This window comes from Ornithodoros turicata, chromosome 3 (assembly GCF_037126465.1).
Source record: "Ornithodoros turicata isolate Travis chromosome 3, ASM3712646v1, whole genome shotgun sequence".
Classification (NCBI taxonomy): domain Eukaryota; kingdom Metazoa; phylum Arthropoda; class Arachnida; order Ixodida; family Argasidae; genus Ornithodoros; species Ornithodoros turicata.
In genome coordinates, this window is record NC_088203.1 from 81,588,814 (window position 1) to 81,613,840 (window position 25,027).

Consider the following 25,027-nt stretch of genomic DNA (forward strand, 5'->3'; position numbering starts at 1 on the left):
CTCCTTCCTGCTGTCCTCTCTCCATCTGTCCACGCTTGTACGCCGCTCATACCCATGGGTATGAACGTGAGATAGAGGAGCAAAGGGACACCGCCGCTTAAAACCGCGGGGGAGAAGTCGCGTGTGGATTGGCAGAAAATGGTAGAAGTACTGTCCTGCTGTAACCTTGGGTAGGAAATTCTACCATTTTTTCTTAGAGCAAGCGTGAGAGAGAGAGGAGCAAGGGAAAGGGACGCCACCGCTTAAAACCGCGGGGGAGAAGTCGTGTGTGGACTGGCACAAAATGGTAGAAGCACTGTCCTGCTGTAACCTTGGGTAGGAAATTCTACCATTTTTTCTTAGAGCGAACGTGAGAGAGTGAGGAGCAAGGGAAAGGGACGCCGCCGCTTAAAACCGCGGGGGAGAAGTCGCGTGTGGATTGGCACAAAATGGTAGAAGCACTGTCCTGCTGTAACCTTGGGTAGGAAATTCTACCATTTTTTCTTAGAGCGAACGTGAGAGAGAGAGGAGCAAGGGAAAGGGACGCCGCCGCTTAAAACCGCGGGGGAGAAGTCGCGTGTGGATTGGCACAAAATGGTAGAAGTACTGTCCTGCTGTAACCTTGGGTAGGAAATTCTACCATTTTTTCTTAGAGCGAACGTGAGAGAGAGAGGAGCAAGGGAAAGGGACGCCACCGCTTAAAACCGCGGGGGAGAAGTCGCGTGTGGATTGGCACAAAATGGTAGAAGTACTGTCCTGCTGTAACCTTGGGTAGGAAATTCTACCATTTTTTCTTAGAGCGAACGTGAGAGAGAGAGGAGCAAGGGAAAGGGACGCCGCCGCTTAAAACCGCGGGGGAGAAGTCGCGTGTGGATTGGCACAAAATGGTAGAAGTACTGTCCTGCTGTAACCTTGGGTAGGAAATTCTACCATTTTTTCTTAGAGCAAACGTGAGAGAGAGAGGAGCAAGGGAAAGGGACGCCACCGCTTAAAACCGCGGGGGAGAAGTCGCGTGTGGACTGGCACAAAATGGTAGAAGTACTGTCCTGCTGTAACCTTGGGTAGGAAATTCTACCATTTTTTCTTAGAGCAAACGTGAGAGAGAGAGGAGCAAGGGAAAGTGACGCCGCCGCTTAAAACCGCGGGGGAGAAGTCGCGTGTGGACTGGCACAAAATGGTAGAAGTACTGTCCTGCTGTAACCTTGGGTAGGAAATTCTACCATTTTTTCTTAGAGCAAACGTCAGAGAGAGGAGCAAGGGAAAGGGACGCCGCCGCTTATACCCGCGGGCGAGAAGTCGCGTGTGAATTGGCACAAAATTAAGCGGCGGCGTCCCTTTCCCTTGCTCCTCTCTCTCACGTTTGCTCTCAGAAAAAGTGGTAGAATTTCCTACCCAAGGTTACAGCAGGACATTACTTCTACCATTTTGTGCCAATCCACACGCGACTTCTCCCCCGCGGGTTTAAGCGGCGGCGTTCCTTTCCCTTGCTCCTCTCTCTGACGTTTGCTCTAAGAAAAAAAGGTAGAATTTCCTACCCAAGGTTACAGCAGGACATTACTTCTACCATTTTGTGCCAATCCACACGCGACTTCTCCCCCGCGGGTTTAAGCGGCAGCGTCCCTTTCCCTTGCTCCTCTCTCTGACGTTTGCTCTAAGAAAAAAAGGTAGAATTTCCTACCCAAGATTACAGCAGGACATTACTTCTACCATTTTGTGCCAATCCACACGCGTCTTCTCCCCCGCGGGTTTAAGCGGCGGCGTCCCTTTCCCTTGCTCCTCTCTCTGACGTTTGCTCTAAGAAAAAAAGGTAGAATTTCCTACCCAAGGTTACAGCAGGACATTACTTCTACCATTTTGTGCCAATCCACACGCGACTTCTCCCCCGCGGGTTTAAGCGGCGGCGTCCCTTTCCCTTGCTCCTCTCTCTGACGTTTGCTCTAAGAAAAAAAGGTAGAATTTCCTACCCAAGGTTACAGCAGGACAGTACTTCTACCATTTTGTGCCAATCCACACGCGACTTCTCCCCCGCGGGTTTAAGCGGCGGCGTGCCTTTCCCTTGCTCCTCTCTCTGACGTTTGCTCTAAGAAAAAAAGGTAGAATTTCCTACCCAAGGTTACAGCAGGACATTACTTCTACCATTTTGTGCCAATCCACACGCGACTTCTCCCCCGCGGGTTTAAGCGGCGGCGTGCCTTTGCCTTGCTCCTCTCTCTGACGTTTGCTCTAAGAAAAAAAGGTAGAATTTCCTACCCAAGGTTACAGCAGGACATTACTTCTACCATTTTGTGCCAATCCACACGCGACTTCTCCCCCGCGGGTTTAAGCGGCGGCGTGCCTTTCCCTTGCTCCTCTCTCTGACGTTTGCTCTAAGAAAAAAAGGTAGAATTTCCTACCCAAGGTTACAGCAGGACATTACTTCTACCATTTTGTGCCAATCCACACGCGACTTCTCCCCCGCTGGTTTAAGCGGCAGCGTCCCTTTCCCTTGCTCCTCTCTCTGACGTTTGCTCTAAGAAAAAAAGGTAGAATTTCCTACCCAAGGTTACAGCAGGACAGTACTTCTACCATTTTGTGCCAATCCACACGCGACTTCTCCCCCGCGGGTTTAAGCGGCGGCGTCCCTTTCCCTTGCTCCTCTCTCTGACGTTTGCTCTAAGAAAAAAAGGTAGAATTTCCTACCCACGCTGGTAGAACGACAGATTCTACTCTGTAGTTTGTTTCTACTCTGCAGGTATACCCAAAAGGTAAAATTGGTTGGAGTAGAAATGTGGTTGCAATGCAGCTCTACCGAAATGGGTAGAAAATCATACCTTTTTTTCTTAGAGTGCACAATAACACGGATTTTTTTTTATGTGACGTCATAATTCTCGAAACTATCTTTTTCCAACTTCCGCCTCACATAGAAATGAAAAAAAAAGAGAGAGAAGGAAATAGAACGTGAAACACGGATATTGCTGTGACATACATTACATAGGATTTAAGCGTTTGAACTAACCCGTAGAGGCACTTTGACAATGATTACTATAAGTAAGCCCATAATTTTGCATTCATTGTGCGGAGCAGCCCTTTTTCTTTGTAGCACAAGTTGAATGTAACTTTTCTACATATATTTCGCATATGCGTATTCGTATATTTTCGCATGTTGCAATATATTTGCAAAAACTTACTTAACTGAAGCTCTCAGGTTATATTATTAATATAATTATTCGCTTGTTCCATAGTTTTTAGTTTTACAAAGTTCGAAATGGAGGCGCTAGGCGTATGCGGATGCTCTAATCTATAACTAAGTTATGTGAATGTACAACTAAAAATAAGTACCTACAGCGGCAAAAAGCTACTAGTTGACACTTCTTCAGCTGTTCAGTTTCTTCTTATATCTGACGAACAATTTCTTCATATATCTGCGATAGCTCAAGTATCTCTGCGATAGCTCTAGCAAGCTCTGCAATAGCATCAAGTAGGAGAGAAAAAAGCCCTAGCCACTACTTCAACTGAATTTTGGAAACACACAGCCTGTGGTGTAACTAGGTGGGAGGACCTCTATATTCCCGGTTGCAAAATTCCCCATCTCCAAACAAGGAAAGTCAAGAAAATGCTCGATTGCTTCGTAAGATGGAGTGCTGTGCTTAAAAACACGGTATCAATATTTAACCACCCAAATTCACGATTTTTCGATGTCTGTCCAAGTCGTGTTAGTGAAAGAAAACCAAATTTTAGCGGTCGTTAGGCTTAGCGAGGCAGACACGACGGACCTCCGCGTTGGTTAGTTTATTATTAGGTTAGTCGAAGTTCTAGGTTAGTCGAAGATATTGCCACGAATCATCATCGCGAAACTTCCAGGGCAGGCACGAAACGGTACATCTCATCCCGGCGCATGCTGAAGAAGAAGCAAGTAGCTTCCAGACACATCGCCTGCTCTCTGACTAACGCACGTGCTGTTTCTAGACTTTTCGGCGCGACGCTTGAATGCTTGTGCGCTCCAAGCTGGAGCATTCATTCTTTGGACTCAGTTGTGTTCAGAGAGCTATCACTCTTGTGTTTTGCTACAAAGTAGTCTAATAAACCGTTCGCTGTTTATTCGACGACTCGCCGACCCATTTCGCTTCGTGACAATATCTGTTGACATTGTAAGGCGCGCTCAACTGTGCATTTTAGAGTCAGATAACATTTATTTCCGGCATTTTATTTCGCATCGGGGATTTCGATCAGTTTGTTTCGAGGTACACGCAACTGGGTCTAACAGGTGCAGTACCCGTATGGCAAACGGACAGATGTCATACAAAAAAAAAATAAAAAAAATAACCCGGATGCTTGAAGGCAGAAATGGCGACCTGTCGTTCCGTCCTTCAAATATGCGTCCTTGAACCGATATTTTATCTCCTAAACGCTCCTCTCATTCATTTTGTCACCAATACAATCCCTGTGGCTTATCCTGGTATCGTGTATTATCTTAATTATCCTACACTCTTAGAAATGAACTTCACCACATAGCACGCTCCTACACTCTTAAAAATGAACTTCACCACATAGCACGCTCCTAGCCAACCATCATCCGGAATGACAACGTTCTTGCCCCTGATTTGTTGAAAACGGGAGGAGGAGCCTATTTTGTGCCATTATGCACGGCACAAAATAGGCTCCTCCTCCTGTTTTCAACAAATCGAGGGCGAGAACGTTGTCATTCGGGGTGATGGTTGGCTAGGAGCGTGCTATGTGGTGAAGTTCATTTTTAAGAGTGTAGCCAACCATCACCTCGAATGATACCGTTATCTGCCCTGATTTGTTGAAAACAGGGGGCGTACGCCTTTTCTGTGACACTTATGCTGTTCATAATTGTCACAAAAAAAGGCGTACGCCCCCCGTTTTCAACAAATCAGGGCAGATAACGATATCATTCGAGATGATGGTTGGCTAGCAGCGTGCTATGCGGTGAAGTCCATTTTTAAGAGTGTAAGCTTATTGTATTTATCTTTACTTTGATTATCTTCAATATGGCCATATATCTTTATTGTAGTTATACGGTGTATACCAGTTCTCGACATTGCCTCTGTATTATCATTCCACACCACGCAACCAATATATCCGTCACAAAATATCCAAACGAAACGCTCCCGCACTCGTTCAATTCTCACTCAATCATCTCGAATGATATCGTTATGTGCCCTGATTGGTTGAAAACGGGAGGCGTACGCCTTCTCTAAGACACTTATGCGCTTCATAATTGTCACAGGAAAGGCGTACGTCTCCCGTTTTCAACAAACCAGGGCAGATGACGATATCACTTGAGGTGATATCGTTGGCTAGGAGCGTGCTATGCGGGGAAGTTCATTTCCAAGAATGTTGTTGAACGCCATGATCATATATGTTCTACACTAGACATCATCTCTGTATTCTCATCATCTCATCATCTGTTTGTGTAAGTGTACTTGGGTAGCCAGTTCGACTTTGTCCAAATTCACATCACTATTTTTTTCATCACGTCACATCCCATCACATCAGAAGCAAACTTTTTCGAAAAAAAAAAAAGTTTCGGGAAACCGAAACGTTCCCCACGCGCCAAGGTCGCATCAAGAGATTGAAAAAAAAAAAAAATAAAGAAAGAAAGAAAGAGAGAAGGAAAGAAAACGGGGACGTCAAATGTATTATTTCCTTGATGGGATTAAAAGGAATGCGAAGAAACATAGAAAGAAAAACACGCGCATATTCGGAGTCTACAAGGTAAAAAGCGAAATAAATAAGCTCTGCTGTTTGCTTGACGCTCGAGAGATGTGCAACATGTAGCGCATCCCAGAACGAAGGCGTAACACAGAAAAACAGAGATGCGACTAGAATACTTGGCGGCGATCCAGATATTTTCTTGCTCTCGGTGGTGCCATTTTGAAAAGACGCCAGATCAACAAGTGATCGGAGGCGATAAAACGAAACGGCAGCAACAGAGAACGCCTTCGGGGAACGCATGGCAACTGCCTCATCCTGGTAAGCCCGAAACGTGACCGAAAGCAACGTGTACTGAACTGAGAATATGGTAAAGTCTGCGGTGGACTTGCAAGAGAACACTGCTGAGTAACGTGGCATCTTTTATAAAAACATACTGACGTGTATTGTGGCAGTGGTATATTGTATATTGTACTTTATTACACTGGAAAAAGAAATATAAAAGAACCTGAGGATGTACGCTCCATCAACATGGATGCCGACTACTACGTCACACCAATTGCTGGTGAGGGCGGTGTAATTTGGTTCTAATGTACACGTTTCATGTAATGATGATGATAGTAGGAAAGAAAAAAAAACTGTCATAACCTGTCAATACTCAAACACAACTACTGCCGTCATTACCAGATGAAACGCGTACATCACTAATGATGAATTGGTGTAATCTAAGTGTACCTGTTTTATGAGATGATGATGATGATAGTGGTGATGGTGGTAGCAAAACTGTACATGTGTTTAGTTTCGTGCCTTTATGAGTACTAACATTATTGTGACGGCAGACGCGAAGCACAGGAAGGACAAGGCTGTCGTGAAACTTGAATCTTGAAACTTGGATACGTCGTCACATTATGGTGTAGCTTTGCTGGGTTTCTCAGCCGCATGAATATACTTGGATTGTGAGGGTGTCCTCTTTTACATAGCAGCAGCAGGCACATGGTTCCTTGAAATGTCTACGTGTCTAATCAGTGTGGTCGATTTTGATGGAAACACTTTGGTTTTTCCTATTTATCTCATTAGCATTTCTCGTGCAATATGGTTCGCCAACATAAAGTACCGGGTTTGCAATGAAAATGAATAAAAATAGAGTTTGGGACCAGAGTTTGGGGCTATACATTGAATGGCGTATTATCGCCTAAAATTTTCTATAAGAATTGCCACTTGGTCCAGTTGTTTGTGGAAAAATCGTGAAAATCAAGAAAACTTTTGCTCTTATAACATCGCCAATAGCCTTACCGCTTGCTAAGCCTCGTGTGTATGCGCACTTGTATAGTTTCGTAGAAGCCTAAACTTCGTTACTATATTTAATTACCGTTTTTTTTTTTTACAATTCTCAAGCCTAATGTGCAGTTTTGTTATACCGCTATTAGTAAATCCGCCTTCCAGAGTTAATTGCAAGGCCCGTAACATTCCTGTCAGCTAAAGTAAATGGTGTAATATGGAATATTTACAATGTATAGGAACGAACTTTTTTTGTGTGTGTGGTTTACTGGAACAATCCTGGAAGCTGCAAATTTTTGACACGATTTTTTATCACTACATACGCCACTGACGAAAGTTCCGACGTATGCCGTGGCAGCGGTATTCGTTACGAAGCGGACGAAATTCGGAACTTTATCTTGACGAACCCTGTACAATGGTGGAATCAATACAGCAGGAATGCCGTGTGCGGGAATGACGTTCCCGACTACATATTAGTGAGTTTTAGTGTAGCGTACGCTCTCGTCTTTGCGTACGTAAGGGATAGCGTGGCGGTTCTGCGCAATGCGCTACTGATGTCCTGCGCATGCGCAGAACCACCAAAGCTATCCCTTACGTACACAAAGGTGATAGCGTACGATATACTAAAACTCACTATCATCAGTGCGCAAAAAGCAACACATCACTTGAGATTGTGCATGATCGTGTACATGATCCCGACAAAAGTGCACAACTACCAAGAGCAAACATCATCGCAAACATTCCAAACATAAAAGTAGAATTAAGTTCCCCATGGCGGTGCGCTACAGAATGGATAGGTAAGGCATGAGGCACATGGAATCTTGATGATGATGATGATGATGATGATGATGATTGAAAGAAAAAAATGGAATCTTCCTATTTGCTTTTCATATTCATTCTTCACATCTTTAGCTTTTAATCAGTGATTGGTTGTTGCGATGCGAAGGTGTTTACGCTATTCATGATTCTCCTCTCCTGCATTAATTGCTACTGCCTTACTTTGAAGCAGATAGTTTCCTGCACTTTAAAAACAGAACGTCACCGCATAGCACGCTGTGCACCAAACATTGCCACGAATGATAGGGTTATCGCTTCTGATTCGAAGAGAGGGGGGCGTACGCGTTTTTGTGGCAATTTGGCTATATGAAAATTTTCTTAGAATGTGAGTTTCGGCAATTGAGTTTTACGGCCAGGAGGACATCCTCTGGGAGAGGGCATGTGACCCCAAGATGACTAATTACCTAAGGTTCATTAATTAACTCGTTAATCAGGGAATTTCGGGCAAAAGCGGGATAGCAGAGGGTGGTGGTGGTGGTGATGGTGAAAGGGCCTCACATGGGTGGGCAACGTCACGACTCACGCCCTGGGGGAATGTGCGTCCTGGGCCGACTTCTAAGGGAACTGTGCCGACATATGTCTGAAAGCGTCTGAGGAAAACCCAGGAAAAACCCCAGACAGTACAGCCGGCACGGGGATTCGAACCCTGGTACCTCCCAGGTTCGAAAATTGCCACGAAAAGGCGTACGCCCCCCTCTGTCTTCCAATCACAAGCGATAACCCTATCATTCGTGGCAATGGCTGGCGCACAGCGTGCTATGCGGTGAAGTTCTATTTTTAGAGTGTGGAACAAGAGAGAACTGATGTTCTGAGGCTGGAACAACATAGAAAGGACATACACATACAAAGCCTCAAATTGCCTAAGAATGAAAGATGGAAGTCACTGAAAAAGTTAGCCAGGCTGTAAAACTCGAACCCACATCTTCTGGATTACCGGTCCAGGGCTCTACCAATTGAGCTAAGCTAACACGGCTTGTCAGCGACTGCCAAGGGTGCGTCCATCTGAAGGGACAAACCAGCCACTCTCTCTCACTCATCCTCCTTTCACTCTTACATTTTTGCTCACTCATACACACATACATACGACGGGATCGACGCAAGCGGCAACTGTTGAACAAGAGAGAACTGATGTTCTGAGGCTGGGACAACATAGAAAGGACATACACATACAAAGCCTCAAATTGCCTAAGAAGGCTTCTTAGGCGATTTGAGGCTCTTAGTAACTATACTTAAGCCCATATTGTAGTATCATGCCTTTCTGAAGGTGGCCAATATCAACGTTGCTTGACCGCCACATTTACAATGGACGTGCTTTATTTTTATTTTACTTTACTTTTAGTTTTCGAGTGTCAATGGAAAATACACTACTTCGACGAAGCAGAAACAGCGCAGATGGGTCCGTACCCACCGTTGCGAGTGAGAACGTTGAAAGTTTGGGAAAAAGGTAGGCTATACACACAAATCGTTCTGTCTTTTGTTCTATGTTGTATGTGTGTTCTAGTAGTCTACGCGGCTTTTCTGTGTCTTTCCTTCCATCCATTAAAAGTATGTTCCCACTGGAAAATATTTAGCATGGTAAACAAATTTGTCCTTTGCACAACCGCTGCTGGTTCTCTATCATCTTCCTGCAAATTAATAGTTCGTGGCTGCACTTTAGTTTTCACTTTTTTGCTTCTCTCTACGTATCGTCAGTGATCTTTTCAACCAGCTTTGTCGCCTCCCTACTAATGGTAAAATACCACGCTATACCCTTACCATTTCCAAGTCTGCCATGTACAGAGGCCTCACTACGACACGCACACGGACCACTCGGATAACTTATTTTGTACCTTTCTATCCTTGCCTTTACACTCATGCAACCCGCACGACTTAGGAAGGACAACTAGGCTATCGAACCACATGCAATACAAACACAGACATCATTAGAGAGGAACCGAAGATAAAAATGGCGACAAGCAGAGATGTCAGCTCTCTCAGGGGACACAGAAGCAAACATTGAGGAGAGCTTACGAAGGTTTTCTTTTTCTTCTTCTTTTAAGTTCTTCCGCCCGCATGGCACAAGTTGACACTAAGGGAATAATAAAAAAAAAGCGCGGAGCTACCCAAGACACAATGGAAGTAACACGAGGGACGAAAAGGAAACGCGATTGAAGAAAGGATGATCTACAGAGAATCGAAGCTTGTTGACTTCTTATCAGAAGCCCTTACTCGGGGAGAATGTAGGGGGGGCAAGTGTGTGCCAGGGGAAGTTTGCGATAGCGGTAGGTGACACATATAGGAACCTCGAAAGTGCAGGGCAGGGGATGACATTAGAGATGGAGGCGGATAAGGATGGGAAGGGGAGAGGAATGCAGGAAGGGTGGGGGAGAGATGTGGCAGCGAGTCACGACGTCCACGAGCAGCACGCCTCCCTGTCCCTCAACTCCCTGGGGTTTACGTCTTAGTACATGCGATGTTTATATATATATATATACTGTTTGCTGAATATAAGCCTGACCAGAGACGGGGAAGTCGAGGGAGGAGGTGAGCACATTCTAAGGGGTGGTTGTGGTGGAATCCGCTATGTGGCGTGCCGGCTGGTACAAGGCAAACGATATTTTATTTGCTGTACTATACTCGCGTGCGCGCGCACAGATGCTTCACGGGGAAGTTGGGGAGAATAGAGGAAAAAGGAAGAGAAGGTTCATTGGCGGAGGTTGCTAAAGGGAGCAACTTGCACGCATGCAAGCTCGAAGTTCTTTCCACAGATTATTATGGGTTATAAAAGAGGAACACTGCCGCGTAGGCAGTCAGCTGGCTCTCCCTTTACGCCCGCGTGTGCGTTGGCTCAACTTTCTTCGAAGTTCGCAGGGCAGCATTTCTCATGGGATGCGCTTAATAATTAAAATCCCATCGTCACGGGTCCGCTGCAGTTGAGTAGCCCCGCCTTTCTAATAGGAATCCTTGTTAGAATGTGCCGGGTTCTTTTTTCTTCAACTATATATACTATATAAGGAAAGAACGTTATTCATCACGAACCCGTCGATGATCGAGATCGCGTAAATGATTAGCCATCAGTTCTTCTATGACAGGTAATATGTTTGATTGCCGCTCATGTTCACACTGTAAAAGCAGGAACAGCCGCGAGAATACGATTTTCGCGTATTTCGCGATTGCCACTTTTGCGCGAAATTACCATCCCGCGCCCGATATAGACTTCGATTTCTCACAAAGAACAACACTTAGAAAAATAATTCATTTTTCGTCAATACTCCACACCCAATACTCTGTAGTACAATGCGCGCATGACATGCGGAACGAGATACGTTAAAGTGTCACAACCCGTCTAAGGCCGCAAGATTAACCACTTTGTTTAATGTTCTTTTCTGCCCGTGTAGAACGGGTATAAAATATAGTCCAGTGGCCTGGAAGATCCATGTTGTTACTAGAACGGGGTACCGATGTACCGATGAGAGCCAAGAAGCTCGAAACGGCCGTCTCCCTTCAGATCGGCGTTCTAATGATCGCCGTGGAGGGAGACAATGTAGTGCATGCCTGCTCTTCGTTTTTAGGGCGAGAGCAGCACTATTTTTGAATCGTGATGTGGGCAAGCTTACGCTTGTCCCATCCTACAGTTGGCAATACAAAACGGGGTACACGGGCACTACAACAATAAAACTGCGTAAAAACTTCACGTTCGAAACTACTTCTGGTTCCCTCACCAGAATGAAGTATGAGGACAGAGCTACGTATTTAGCCAATAATAGCTAGTCTCAAATAAGAAGCGCTCCCATGAATACACTTCAAGACGACGTCCGTAACATATTTAAACATCCCTCTAATCGAAGGCATTGCGTTTCAAAGCCAAACCTAGAGAAACGTTGGCGCTCCACTCGGAAAAACCGTCGACGTGCGGAGAAAAGAGACGTGTCAATATTTCCACAGGTCCCCCTCGATCGAAGGTATTCTAAACGTTGTGCCGATAAGCGAGCAGGACGGAGGGAAGAGGAAATACATACCTACATAGAAATACACACGTCAGCCGCGCTAATAATGACGGGAAGAGGACAGAAGTTCCGGTTTCATTTCAAACCAACTGGAAAGTCGTCGCCACTTTAGTCTTTTTCTTTCCGAATGCATAATTGCGCTTCGACTGGTCTTATTGCCTTTATTGGCTCCTCTTTTTTATTTTCTTCTTCCGTGTCTTTTCTTTTCTTCTTTTTATCGTGGAAGGAGCCCAGAGTGAATCAACGGAGAAGATGAAACGAGTTTTGCTTGATTTGCGGAGCAGCCAGATGAGTAGCAGTGAGGGAGTATAAGGACACTTTATTGCTGCTTCGTCGGCTGGAACGAAAATGAAGAATTTCTCGTCGAGCCGAAACCGATGATGGCTGGTGCCAAGTGGTGGGAAGAACATTGTCGCAGGACGATGATGTCCGAGCTTATAGGAACGAAGAGAGAGAGATGTGTTCTTTCTCTTAAAGGTTGTAAATTTTGTCCGGAGGAAATAGTTCGAGCCGGTTTCTTCGCACATGCGCACTTCGAATTCCTTTCGAATTATCGACACTTTGTCTTTATTTTAAATATATCATCGCGCGCGAGAATAAATTTTCTTGTGGAAGGGGTCCTTTTGTTGTCCTTTTGATGTTTCTGCTGCAGAGGAGGAAAATACGAGGAAAACTTGGTAATTGGATAGCGGCTTGCTCTCATTTGCATATTCAAGTCGAGGATTTTGTGACCTTTTTGCTTTATCATTATTTCTCTCAGACGCGCGCGAAGTTTCTTGGGTTCTGCTAGGTATGAGCTTTCTTGTTTTTATGAGAGAACAGCAGCGAGAAAACTAGTGTCAACTTTCGTGGTCTTATTCGTACACGGCTGCACGTGAATTACCGTGCATAAGAGAGTGCAAGAATGGTACAGCTCGCGTCAGAGATAACTTGAACGCCATTCCGCCATGCGGTCCCTGCTTAGAAGAAATTACGGCGGAGGGTGTTTGGTTCATTTCATTCCAGTCAGAGGGGTGACCATCTTCATGAAGACGTTGTTTTCTGCTAGGCGATGCCAGGGTGACTATGTTTCCGCTTCGTAGGCTGTACCTCTAGTAACGTCGCACTCCCCAGAAGTTCACTCCTCGAGAGACGCATGAGAACGCAGAACCTAACACGCTTCGTTCGAGAAGCGGGGTTAGTAGCTAAACATTTATGATGTACTTGTATACGTATACGTCAAGCTTTTGAACTTACAGCTTGGACCACGTATATATTAAAGGAGCTATGCACTTTACCAAGCTAGCTCGCCGACTGTGTCGTCTCCAAACGATTATTTTAACTTGTTTGCTGTGACACCTTTTGTATAGATGAATCCGACGGGTCCGTATCTTCACTACATATAGCACGCTCCTAGCCAACCATCATCCCGAATGACAACGTTCTCTCCCATGATTTGCCATGATAACGAGAGGCGGAGCCTATTATGTAACCATTACGTACGGCTACAAAATGGGCTCCGCCTCCCGTTTTCAACAAATCAGGGACGAGAACGTTGTCATTCGGGATCATGGTTGACTAGGAGCGTGTGCTGTGAAGTTCACTTCACGTGCGGCGAAGTTCATTTTTAAGAGTGTAGAGCAGAACGTTATGTGTATCTCCGCGTTGGCATCCGGTTGGGTGCTGCAATTCTTCAAATGACGTAACAATGCATAGAGGTATCTGGATGACGGTACGTCTACTCTCCCGTATCTAAAGAAAAAAGTGTGTTTTTGTATTAACGCACAAAACATTATGAAGGAGAACTATTGAACAATACATTGGCAAATAAAATTACGAAGCGTAGAAAAAAATATTACACCTATTACACCCGTAACTAAATACACTCTTAAAAATGAACTTCACCGCCTAGCACGCTCCTAGCCAACCATTATCTCGAATGATACCGTTATCTACCTGATTTGTTGAAAACGGGAGGCGTATGCCTTTTTTGTGACAATAATGAACAGCATAAGTGTCACAAAAAAGGCGTATGCCTCCCGTTTTCATCAAATCAGGGCAGATAACTGTTGGATTGAACCTTTTTGCGTCGAGCGCAAATCTTGTTAGTTTCACTTTCGGTTTCCAGTGGACAAAATAAAGTGATCCTGGCAGCGCGTGGCAAGGGAAGGTGAAGTTACCTTGCGTGCGTGCTCAGCACCTTTTTGCTTCTTCTGCCAGGCGAACGACGAAGATAGGTGGTTGTCTCTTGTCTTGACCTCCTCGGGGTTTAACTAAACCGTCGCGCATCACCCACTGTGCCGTCAAGACCCCTCCAAAGGTCAACAAAGGTTATGGGCCCAGAAGGTTTCAAGCCGTAAACTGCATCGAACACTACTAAGGCAAGTCACGAGGAGAAGCAGTCAAGATGGCGCAAGGAACACCCGGAACGTTGAATCACCTGGAGAAGCTCGAGGGTAACAACTACCCGACCTGGCGATTCAAAGTCATGGTTCTTCTCAAGACAAAGGGCTTTTGGTCTACACTTGAAAGCGACCCTCCCGTTGACGCAACCGAACGACAGCAATGGGACAAGAACGACATGGAGGCAACCAACATAATTGTCCAGACATTGTCCAGTGCCCAAACGAGCTACGTGATCAACCAGACGTCTGCAAAGGACATCTGGAAGAAATTGGAACAAGTTAACAGGGGGCGCATGTTGGAAAAGAGGATCGTGTTGAAACGAGAGCTGAATGGTATCCACTGGTCGAAAGAAGAGAGCGCAGCGCAGTACATGCACCGAGTCGAATCCCTATGCGAACAGCTTCGAGCCTTAGGCGAACACTTGGACGATGCAGAAGTGTCCGCTATTGCAATCCAAGGTCTACCCCCGTCGTATTACGGAGTGGCTAGAGGGTTTGACATTTGCGCCTTGGCCGATGTCACCCTCGAAAAGGTTAAATACGCCATTATCCAAGAAGAACGGCGTCAGAAAAAACAACCTGCCGAAGCTGAAGCTGCTTTTAGAGCGGGGAACGAATTGCCAAGGCACCAGCAACAAGCGAAGGATTCGAGGGCCTTAGAATGCTACAACTGCGGGAAGCCCGGTCACTTCGCTCGAAACTGCCGGTCCCGTCACAAGGACCGCCACGGAAAGCCCTCACAGCAGCGATATCGCAGCGATGGTATTGGCTCAAACCACGGTTCAAGGCAAGGAGCGAGAATAGTAAAGTCGTCGAGACAGCATGGAGATAGCTACCCGCAGGAACGCGAATTTGCTCTTGGAGCAAAGCAAGATAATCCCTCTCAGGATTGGACTATAGACTCAGGCGCTACAAGCCACATGACTGGTTGCTTGGACGTTCTCATGAGTTTTACAGACGAGAGCTACAAGCAGGTGACCTTAGCCGATGGGAAAACGATTGACGCAGCAGGCTCAGGCACGGTCACTTTTCGACTCCAGGACAACGTTGTAAACAACAAGCTTACAGCCAAAGATGTATTGTACGTGCCCGGAATTGCAGACAATCTGATTTCAGTGTCGAAGCTCACCGACCGCGGAATGACGGTCACGTTCAACGGGGACAGTTGTAATGTGTTCCAGGATGAATCTTTTGTTTTCTCTGGTGTAAAGATCGACGGCATCTACAAAATGCAGGCAGAAGTCATACCAGCTCGTGAGCGAGCTGACCATGCCAAGGTACCTGGCGCATCTGAACTCTGGCACCGTCGCATGGGCCATCTGAATATGCACACGCTCATCAAGATGTCGACTGCCAAAATCGTCGCCGGACTACCGCCTCTAGCAGGCCCAGACAAAGTCTGCACGAACTGCTTCACAGGGAAGCATACCCGGAACCCTTTCACAGCACGAAAAGGAAATGCTACGGAAGAAGTATTGGCCTTGCTCCACGTGGACCTATGCGGCCCTTTTCCCGTGAATTCTATCGGTGGGAGCAAGTATTGTTTAGTCATCGTGGATGACTACAGCAGACGACTAACCGCCCACTTCTTAAAGTATAAGAATGACGCAGCCGCAGCGTTAGAAGACTACATCCGTGCAGCGGAAACACAAACAGCCCACCGTGTTAAGAGGATTCGAACAGATAATGGTGGCGAGTTTATTAACACTCGCTTGGACCAATTCCTCCGAGAAAAAGGAATTTTGCACGAAAAGACTGTCCCATACTCGCCGGCTCAAAATGGGGTTGCGGAACGTGCGAACCGCACACTTGTAGAGACGGCCAGAACACTCCTGCATGAAGCTCAGCTTCCTTCTGTCTTTTGGGCGGAAGCCGTAAACACTGCTGCCTATGTCAGAAATCGTTGTAGCAAACGCATCCTTAACGGAAATGTCCCAGAAGAGGCTTATACAGGCAGATATCAATCTGTACGGTATTTCAAGGTTTTCGGATGCCTCGCATACGCATGGATACCTGAAAAGCAACGAACCAAACTGGACAGGAAAAGCAGACCAGCCATTTTCGTGGGTTACTGCCACGATAAAAAGGCCTACCGTCTCTACGACCCAACAAAAGGTGAATTTTTCGCAAGCAGAGACGTCAAGTTCATCGAAGAGCAACGCGGGTCAACTCTCCTGGATGCAGGATCGTACATACCTGAACGGTTAGACGACCTTCGTTATGACTCCCAGCGCCTCAGCGCAATGACAGAGGAGCAAGAAACTGTTGCCGTCCCAATCATCGGAGAGACTGCCAGTGCAGAGCACGTAGACACAAGCCAAGATTCCGCGGAGATCGAAGACAGCGTTGATAGACATGATGACCATACTTCAGAGGGAGATCAGACTACTGACACCGATGAGGCTTCTCCAAGCCCCCCGTTACGACGATCTGCCCGGATAAGTAGACCACCTAATCGTCTACAAGTTGACCCAAGAAAGGTCACTTACTGTGAAATGGCGACGGAGGAGCAAACCGACCCACAATCCTATGACGAAGCCATGCGCTCACCACAAAAGGAACAGTGGATTGAAGCTATGGAACAGGAACTTTCTTCTCTCCATCACATGAACACCTGGACACTACTAACAAGGAAACCGGACATGAAAGTCGTCAAGTCAAAATGGGTATTTCGCATCAAGAGGGACGCATTAGGTCAGATAGACAAGTACAAGGCACGTCTTGTGGCCGTGGGAGCTTCGCAAAGAGAAGGCGTGGACTACTTTGAAACTTTTTCACCGGTAGTTAAGCTCACCAGTCTACGAACACTTCTCGCTATCGGATTGGAGGAAGATATGGTAATGCGTCAACTGGACGTCAAAACGGCATACCTACATGGAACGCTCGAAGAAACGGTTTACATGGAACCGCCTTTGGGATACCCTGCGTCAGACGGCAAAGTTTGTCGGTTGAAAAAGGCACTCTACGGATTGAAGCAATCGGGTAGAACATGGTACCTGACGCTTGACGGTATCCTGAGGAGACAGGGCTACACAAGACTCGAAGCCGACAGATGTGTCTATGTACTATCCAAAGGACGACATGAAAGAGTGATTCTTAGTGTGTATGTCGATGACATGCTTATGATGGCTACCTCCCAGACTCTCCTACAGACCTCAATTAGGAACCTAGCAAGAGAAGTGGAACTGAAGGACCTGGGAGAGCCCACTTACATCTTAGGGATTCAAGTACAGCATGATAAAGAGCGGAGGACGCTGACCATTAGCCAGACAAAGTACATCGACGAGATTTTAAAACGTTTTAATATGGAAGACTGTAAGCCAGTCAAAACGCCAATGGATGCATGTCCGAAGAATGAAAACGCAGAACCTGAAGTTGTCGAGAGTAGCCCCAATGTCCCGTTCCAGACTCTCGTAGGCAGCTTGATGTACTTGGTTCAAGGTACGCGACCGGACATTGCATTTGCCACCAGCTACTTGAGCCAGTTTAATTCAAGCCACACGCAAAGCCACTGGCGAGTGGCCAAACGAATACTTCGCTACCTAAAGGGAACCCGTGACGTAGGAATAACTTACGCTGCGTGTCAGGAGCCAATTTCAGGGTACACAGACGCGAGCTTCAACGAAAACGGCACAGGAAGATCCAGAAGCGCCTATGTCTATACCTTGTCACGGGGAGCGGTCAGCTGGCGGTCCACAAGGCAACAGCTCGTCGCTCTCTCAACTTGCGAGGCTGAATACATCGCTCTTGTGGAGGCCCTCAGGGAAGGCAAATGGTTCAAAACCTTCATGGCGGAACTTGGACTCAACAGTTACGGAACAGACGTATTAGAAGTTCGGTGTGACAACCAGTCAGCGATAAAAATAGCTGAGAATCCGACGTTTCACCAACGGACTAAACACTTCGAACTTAAGTACCTGTTCGCGAGGAATGAAGTTGAAACAGGGCAGTTCAAACTGTCGTTTCTACGCACCGAAGACATGATAGCTGACGCCTTGACAAAACCAGTGCCACACGCAAAGAATGCCGTGTGTGCCAAAGGCTTCGGCTTCAGAGACTTTTATTGATGTTTTTTTTTTCATCTTCCAGATTTGCTTGACGCGGGGGGGGCTATGTTGGATTGAACCTTTTTGCGTCGAGCGCAAATCTTGTTAGTTTCACTTTCGGTTTCCAGTGGACAAAATAAAGTGATCCTGGCAGCGCGTGGCAAGGGAAGGTGAAGTTACCTTGCGTGCGTGCTCAGCACCTTTTTGCTTCTTCTGCCAGGCGAACGACGAAGATAGGTGGTTGTCTCTTGTCTTGACCTCCTCGGGGTTTAACTAAACCGTCGCGCATCACCCACTGTGCCGTCAAGACACCTCCAAAGGTCAACAATAACGATATCATTAGAAATGATGGTTGACTCAGAGCGTGCTATGCGGTGAAGTTCATTTTAAGGGTGTACCTGCAGATAGGAGTTATTACCTCCTTTAAATGTCTTCCAACATTCGATTTTGATGGCCTCCTGCGCTCATCTTCCTAACGGGCACACTTCATTATAAATATCTGGGATACCAGACACCACGCCGCGGACATCGAGCTGTTCTATAGTCAGATTTCCGAGAGGTCAAACCTCGTGGGTCTTCTGAAAGCGGCGATACTCCTTTTACTCGACGAGTGCAAGAACTCGTTGTTTACCTCCTTTTACTCCTTCGGTTTCCTGCATTTCTTCTTCTTCTACTTCGTTTCTTTTTCTACGTCAGCCTACCCAATGTGTTTCTCTACGAACTTCAGAAAATTTGCCTCTGAGTTGAGTTGAGTTGAAAGGGAGAAGAAAATACCTTGGCGGTTTTCAATCACCTTTGATATCGTCATCACTCGATCACGGGAAACACGCTTGTTTTAGCAGTACAAATAGTTCTGCCTTCTCATTCGCCTAGATACAACTCCTCATGTGTATGACTGGACATTCCTACGCGACAATATATGTATATATCTTATCACATATAATATTTTAACATCCGCCAGGGTACCATAATAGTTGTACAGGGCGATTCTTGACAACATGCGCGCCTTTTTCTCGGCGAAGCGTCTCCAGAAGACAGGACGAGCGCATAATGACGCAGGACGAACGAATAATAGTGAGTTTTAGTGCATCGTACGCTAACGCCTTTGCGTACGTAAGGGATAGCGTTGGTGGTTCTGCGCACGCGCAAAACATAAAGAGAACTTAGCGCATTGCGGAGAACCACAACGCTATCCCGTATGTACGGAAAGGCGATAGCGTACGACGCACTAAAACTCTCTCGTAACTTCAAAAATAACGCGTGAGAACGATTAATCTATAGGTATATAGATTCAAAACATTTCACAGTCTCGGTCGATTGGATATCACCGTTAGAGGCATTATCGAAAATTAACTCTTCCTTCTCTTGTAAAGTGCAACTTGAAAGTTATTATTATTATTATTTTTTGTTGTTGCTGTTGTTCGTGGGATTTTTTTTTACGTGTCATACGAGCTTTTTCCTTCCAATCAAACACCCGAGCCAGTATAATTATTCTTGATTCATGCGTACGTAGATGAAATTACATTCTACATGAAGAGGTCCCATGGTTAGAAACCAGTACGGGGACCTCAAATTATTGACAAAAAAAATAAAAAAATCGAAGATTACGGATGAAACCTGAAGTTAATTAGGTGTTGTTGTTCTTTTCATTCGGATACTTCGCCGCCCCTGCCGACAAGAAAACCGCTCTTTAGAATGTACGTCACGTGACACTTCGAACAGCGCGGAAGTTTGGGGCGAACGCTGCCATAAAGTCAATAATCACTGGCTAGAAATTCTCACGTGTCTTTTCATTTGACGAGTAAGCGTGAGAAGAAAACGATATACTTGTTTGTTTGTTTACAAGGAAAAAAAAAACAGGAGAAAAGACGATCTACTTACTTCTGGGTTCTTCGTAAACTCTGTGTTTGTGCTTGTAGTGATCTACGTCGAAGACTGAACCTGCAAGGCAAAAGAAAAAAAAAGATAAAAAAATGACGCTCAAGGTGGGCACATTAGCTGTCAAGTCAGTCTACGTGGACGCACAGGTAGCCTGTCAATAGAGAGTTTTAGTGTATCTTACGCTGTCGCCTTTGCGTACGTAACGTCTTGTCTTTTTATTGTTTGCGCGTGCGCTGAGCCACCAACGCTATCCCTTACGTAAGCAAAGGCGATAGCGTACGATGCGCTAAAAATCTCTAATAAGAGGCGAAACTACGTGTTTGTAAATTTCACTATTGACTATTTTTGACTATTGACTAAATTGACTGTCTTTTGTAAATTTGACGAAGCTAAACTACTGCATAATATAAAACTCCGAGACTAGGGAACACGAAAGGACAGACAGAAACACAAAGTCTCAAACACAGCTGAAAATTTTTACGTTCCCTTCCCTCTGGTTGTATATAATTCTTGTATGTAAAGTAAAAATTTTCAGCTGTGTTTGAGACTTCGTATTTGTGTCTGTCCTTTCGTGTTCCCTAGTCTCGGTGTTTTACATTATGCATGCATCATCTTCACCAGCTCGCTTGCTTCCTAGCCATTTTTTCATTGCTAAACTACTGTTTCTATTGAGGGTCTCTCCTATTTTATCCACGCTGTACTGTACGTTGACGATCGTTTGCCTGTGCTGGCAACCAGAAAGCACGCAGATGGCCAGTACAGAAACAAACAATAGCGGCTATATGGAAACTAGCAACGCTCGAGAAACAGAACTCCACAACATAACACGCTTCAGGATAACCACTGCCCAGAGTGATACGGTTATAGCTCCTCCTTCGAGGAAAGAGTGGGGCCTACGCCTCTCTCGGACAGTTAAGATCAATACGAAGTGTCCAAAGAAGGCGTACGCCTCCCATGCTTAATAAATCGGGGAAGAAGACGATATAATTCGGGATGAAGTGGCCAAGGAGCCTGTTATGCGTTGAAGTTCTGTTGCAGGGAGTAAAGTCCCGGATGCTCGCTCTTCAACAGCGCTACAAAAAGCATGTTTTTCTCGGATCAGCTCTGAGGACTAGTGTGCCAAGACATATTTATTTACTGCTTATAAGTCCCGCTGACGGGCACAACAATGTATCCGCTTGTGGTCCAGCGCTTATGCTGATCCTTTATCTTGGGGTAGTTGAGTGAACGGGAAATAAGTATGACGATTAAGCGCATAGGGTTCTTCGTTCACGGGTTTTGCGATTTTTGCAATTCGAGGGGGGGGGGAATTGTGTGATGTTGTCGCACAGAAATTCGACGAGAAATTGACTGTTTCCTTACCATATATGAGGATACGCATGTTTTCTCCCGGACCTCTCTTGGCTGATATCATGATTCACTCCTTAATGGGTTTCCAGCGCACCCCAAGTTTGAGGAGCGCAGGGGCACCCGGTGGAAATCGAGTTGCGCCCGAATATCACAAAATACGTTGGGGGTGCAAATATCGTGAAAAATCGTGTTTATCCCAGAAACGAAACTATACATACTGGGTGCTCCAAGCTACATACGGAATAAAAATATCCTCCTAGTAGCTTTTTTCGGTTTACTGCGTAACAAAGATAGAAGACGTCAACATCACGGTCAGGGATTTTCCCAGGACTTTAACCTTGCGGGGGTGCTGGCGAATTATTGGGGGGGGGGGGGGTTACTACCTTGTCGTCGGTCAATCAACGCGGTACTGTATATAGAGAGTGGAATACGGCAATGACACCCTTCTGAAGGCAAGTGCATAAAAATGGTCATCCTAGCCCTCGCTGTAACGCACCTGATATTGTTATGAAAATAATAATAATAATAATGCTGCAGCTGTCCGTAACCACTTAACCCAGGTGGGGTTATGACACGTACTGAGACTAATATGCCAGACAACGACGGCGACCTCGTGCTGCATTTACAACACTATCAAGCATGCAGACACACACTGCACAGATCCCTTTCTGTAACACACCAGTCTCTTTTTGTTCGTCCTTTCTCTCCCTCATTTTCTTTTTATTTTGCCTCACCGTGTCAATACGATTTGATTCCGCAAAATACAGTCCCACGTAAACGTCAATGTTTTATTAATGGGCTTGTTTGCGCGGTTTGTTGTATTTTGAATATGAGGCTACTGACACACTGACTAGTTCACTCTGTGAAATTCGAAGGTACGATAAATATGTCCTAGATGAACTTAAAGGTACTGTAAAGCAGCAGGTGTACAATTTTATACTGCTGACTCATTTGACGGCCTATGTGCTCATAGACAAACGCCAAAAATTTCGTTCAAATCCACCTCATAATTTTTAAAAGTAATATAGATAGAATAATAATAGAAATAATAATAATAAAGATAGATAGAATATTAAAAGTTCAATATTACGGGCAGCTCTGTGTCTAAGACCCAACACGAACTCCGCAGTTCCCGCCATGTAGGGCGGCGGACATAAACATGCCAGTAACAATGGAGCGTGCAGCGACATCTGTGGACCGCTACCATCACCACACCGGCTTGCCGGACGTTGTGCATTTTTGCGTAGGTGGCTCTCATTGTGGTTCTACTGGCAGTTTGTTACTCATTTCCACGATGTACAAATGTTCTTGCATTTTGAGAGAATATATATCAGCAGCTATCTCTTTTGAACAAACTTTTCAAAGTAAGTTCATGAAGCCGGCTACTTAGCCCATGACTTAGCCGATAGAGAGTTGGGGACATGTAACGCTGTTGCTCGACGAATAGGCGATTGTTTCCCACCAGGCGTCGCCCTGCGTTTTTTCACCGCAATTTCAGTCATAACTAAAAAAATATTTAGAATTTTCTGTCGCACATAAAATTTGCAGTGTGGGTTTCTTTCGGAATAAGCTTTCAAATGCCGCTGCCAATATTAACAGCTTGCCTGCTGCTTCACAGTACCTTTAAGCGACAGGTGAAGGAACAAGACCTATAACGTCAAAACGCAAAAGAAGGCGACGTGTGTACGTAATCGTTGGACGAACCACAAGACAGGAAGAACGAGCACATTTCGGAGAGTTAAAGGGACATCATATCCCCCGGGGGGCGTTCGATGTGAAATTTCTGTGGGGGAGGATGTTTGGGGTGTGTGAGGGGGTGCTTGGAAAATCCCTGATCCCAGTGGTTTAGTATCACCTTCATGCCCATGCTGCTTTCTCGCCCTCACTCACTCTCTTCTCTTGAAAGCGAGAGGTTTCGCCTGCGTGACGTCATTTTCAGTAACTTCCGGTTTCCGGTGCGTCACACCATCAAGCCACAGATACGACACAACACGGCTGATTAAGTTTTATCGTATCTGGAAACAGTCCTCAATCACTGTTGTCCCTGTCCTACACCCTGGTGACGTCCACCGCGATGCGGCAGCGCATGATGACGTCATCATGAAACCGAAACCGGATGTGGACATGCCGTTGATTTTTCATTTTTAAATCGAAAACTGCGATCGATCTGCTGTACGAAATTTTGCGTTTTGCATGTGCACATTACTTACAGTCGAACATAAAGGGATTGATCGTGAGGATAGCGTTCTCTGGTCTCATAATCAGTGGACCGCTCAGCTGTTGATTTGTGCCCAAAAAAAAGGACCGCACAAATAAATGGTTGGAAAATCGTGAACCCTCGTTACTATGACCATGGTCGTTCCCGAAAATTTTGGTCATAATGCGGAACTGTCATATTAACGGGGGGGATTTGCAGAGGTTTCACAGCATTGTTCCCCAGAAGCATGGTCGTAAAGCGCGTATATGTCCGATTATCGGGGGTCATATTAACGAGGGTTCACTGTATAATGATTATATGAGAAAATATATATATAAGGAGAAAGAAAACTATTTTTCGAAAGTCCTACCTCGTCTTTACCAAGGAGCGAACAGTCACCAATTTCCTTGTTATTAAGAACCGATTTCAGCGAAGAACGGCCCCGCGTATTTGCGCAAGCACAAGAGGCGCCTTCACATGTTGCGGCTGGAAAGGGCCGCAAGGATAACACAGAAAAAAACAGAGAGAGAGAGAAAGCGAAGTTGGGGTACAAAGTAGCCCAGCTTTGCTAATTGGTCTTGCGAGTGACGCTCGGGTGAGGTACAAGCGTGTATGTTGAAAGCACGCGAGAGCCTTTTTCCTTCTTTTCCTTGACCCGGGTCGAGCAAGGAACAACGGTTGCCTTTTACAAGAGATGAGGACTATAATGTGTACTTAGTTTTTGTTCTCATTTGCCTTGAGTGCTTGATGGCTTGTTGGCGTGAAGGGTGCGCGGACTTAACTTCAAGGCTTTTTGAGACCATGTCAGTCTCTTCCTGCAACGTACCGTTTCTCTCCGTTTAGTGTTTCTTCAAAGCCGCGTCGGAGTAAACAAAACGTCCACAATAATGTAATAGGTGGCTTTGCAGGCTTTGGAGTTTGCAGGCTTTGGGCTTTGCAGGCTTCGGGTAGCTGGCTTTGCAGCAGCAGCGCTGTTAACTTCGCCCGAATATGAGGATTGGGACAGAGGGCAAGGAACGCGAGAAAATAAGGCATCCTTGCACGAAAGACAAAATATTATTTAATTGATGCCGTCGTTAGTAGCTTTGGCAGTGATGCTCTACGCACGAGCAGCGTTGATGGGAGTAGCATGCCCGGTGCACCACCGAAGCTACTGAGGACACCACTGAGGAATCTCATCAATGTTCGTGCAAGCGGGCTCTCAAACATGCAAATACCTTCCTCGTTATGTTTCACAAGATGACTTGCATGCTCTTGCTTTACGATCACTATCGCGTTCACTGACTACGTCGCATGTCTCAGAAAGAGGACGCGGTGCCGTGCATTTATCGCAGACTGAGTGTGAAAGTCAACGACGGCGATTAAAAAAGGAATGCACTGTTGTGCTTTTGATGCGTGTCCAGTGCTCTCGTGTGGTCAATTGTATATTGCTGA

At 45.7% G+C, this 25,027-nt stretch overlaps 1 protein-coding gene across 2 annotated transcripts in view; it reads right to left on the minus strand.

Moving 5' to 3' along the window:
- The window catches only part of LOC135388693 (protein amalgam-like), a 260,165-nt gene that overhangs the window by 219,342 nt on the left and 15,796 nt on the right, over window positions 1–25,027 (minus strand). For both annotated transcript variants that reach the window (XM_064618409.1, XM_064618408.1), the window contains exon 2: window positions 20,047–20,106. In XM_064618409.1, the coding sequence (XP_064474479.1) occupies window positions 20,047–20,106 (60 nt within the window). The remainder of the gene's footprint in view (window positions 1–20,046; window positions 20,107–25,027) is intronic.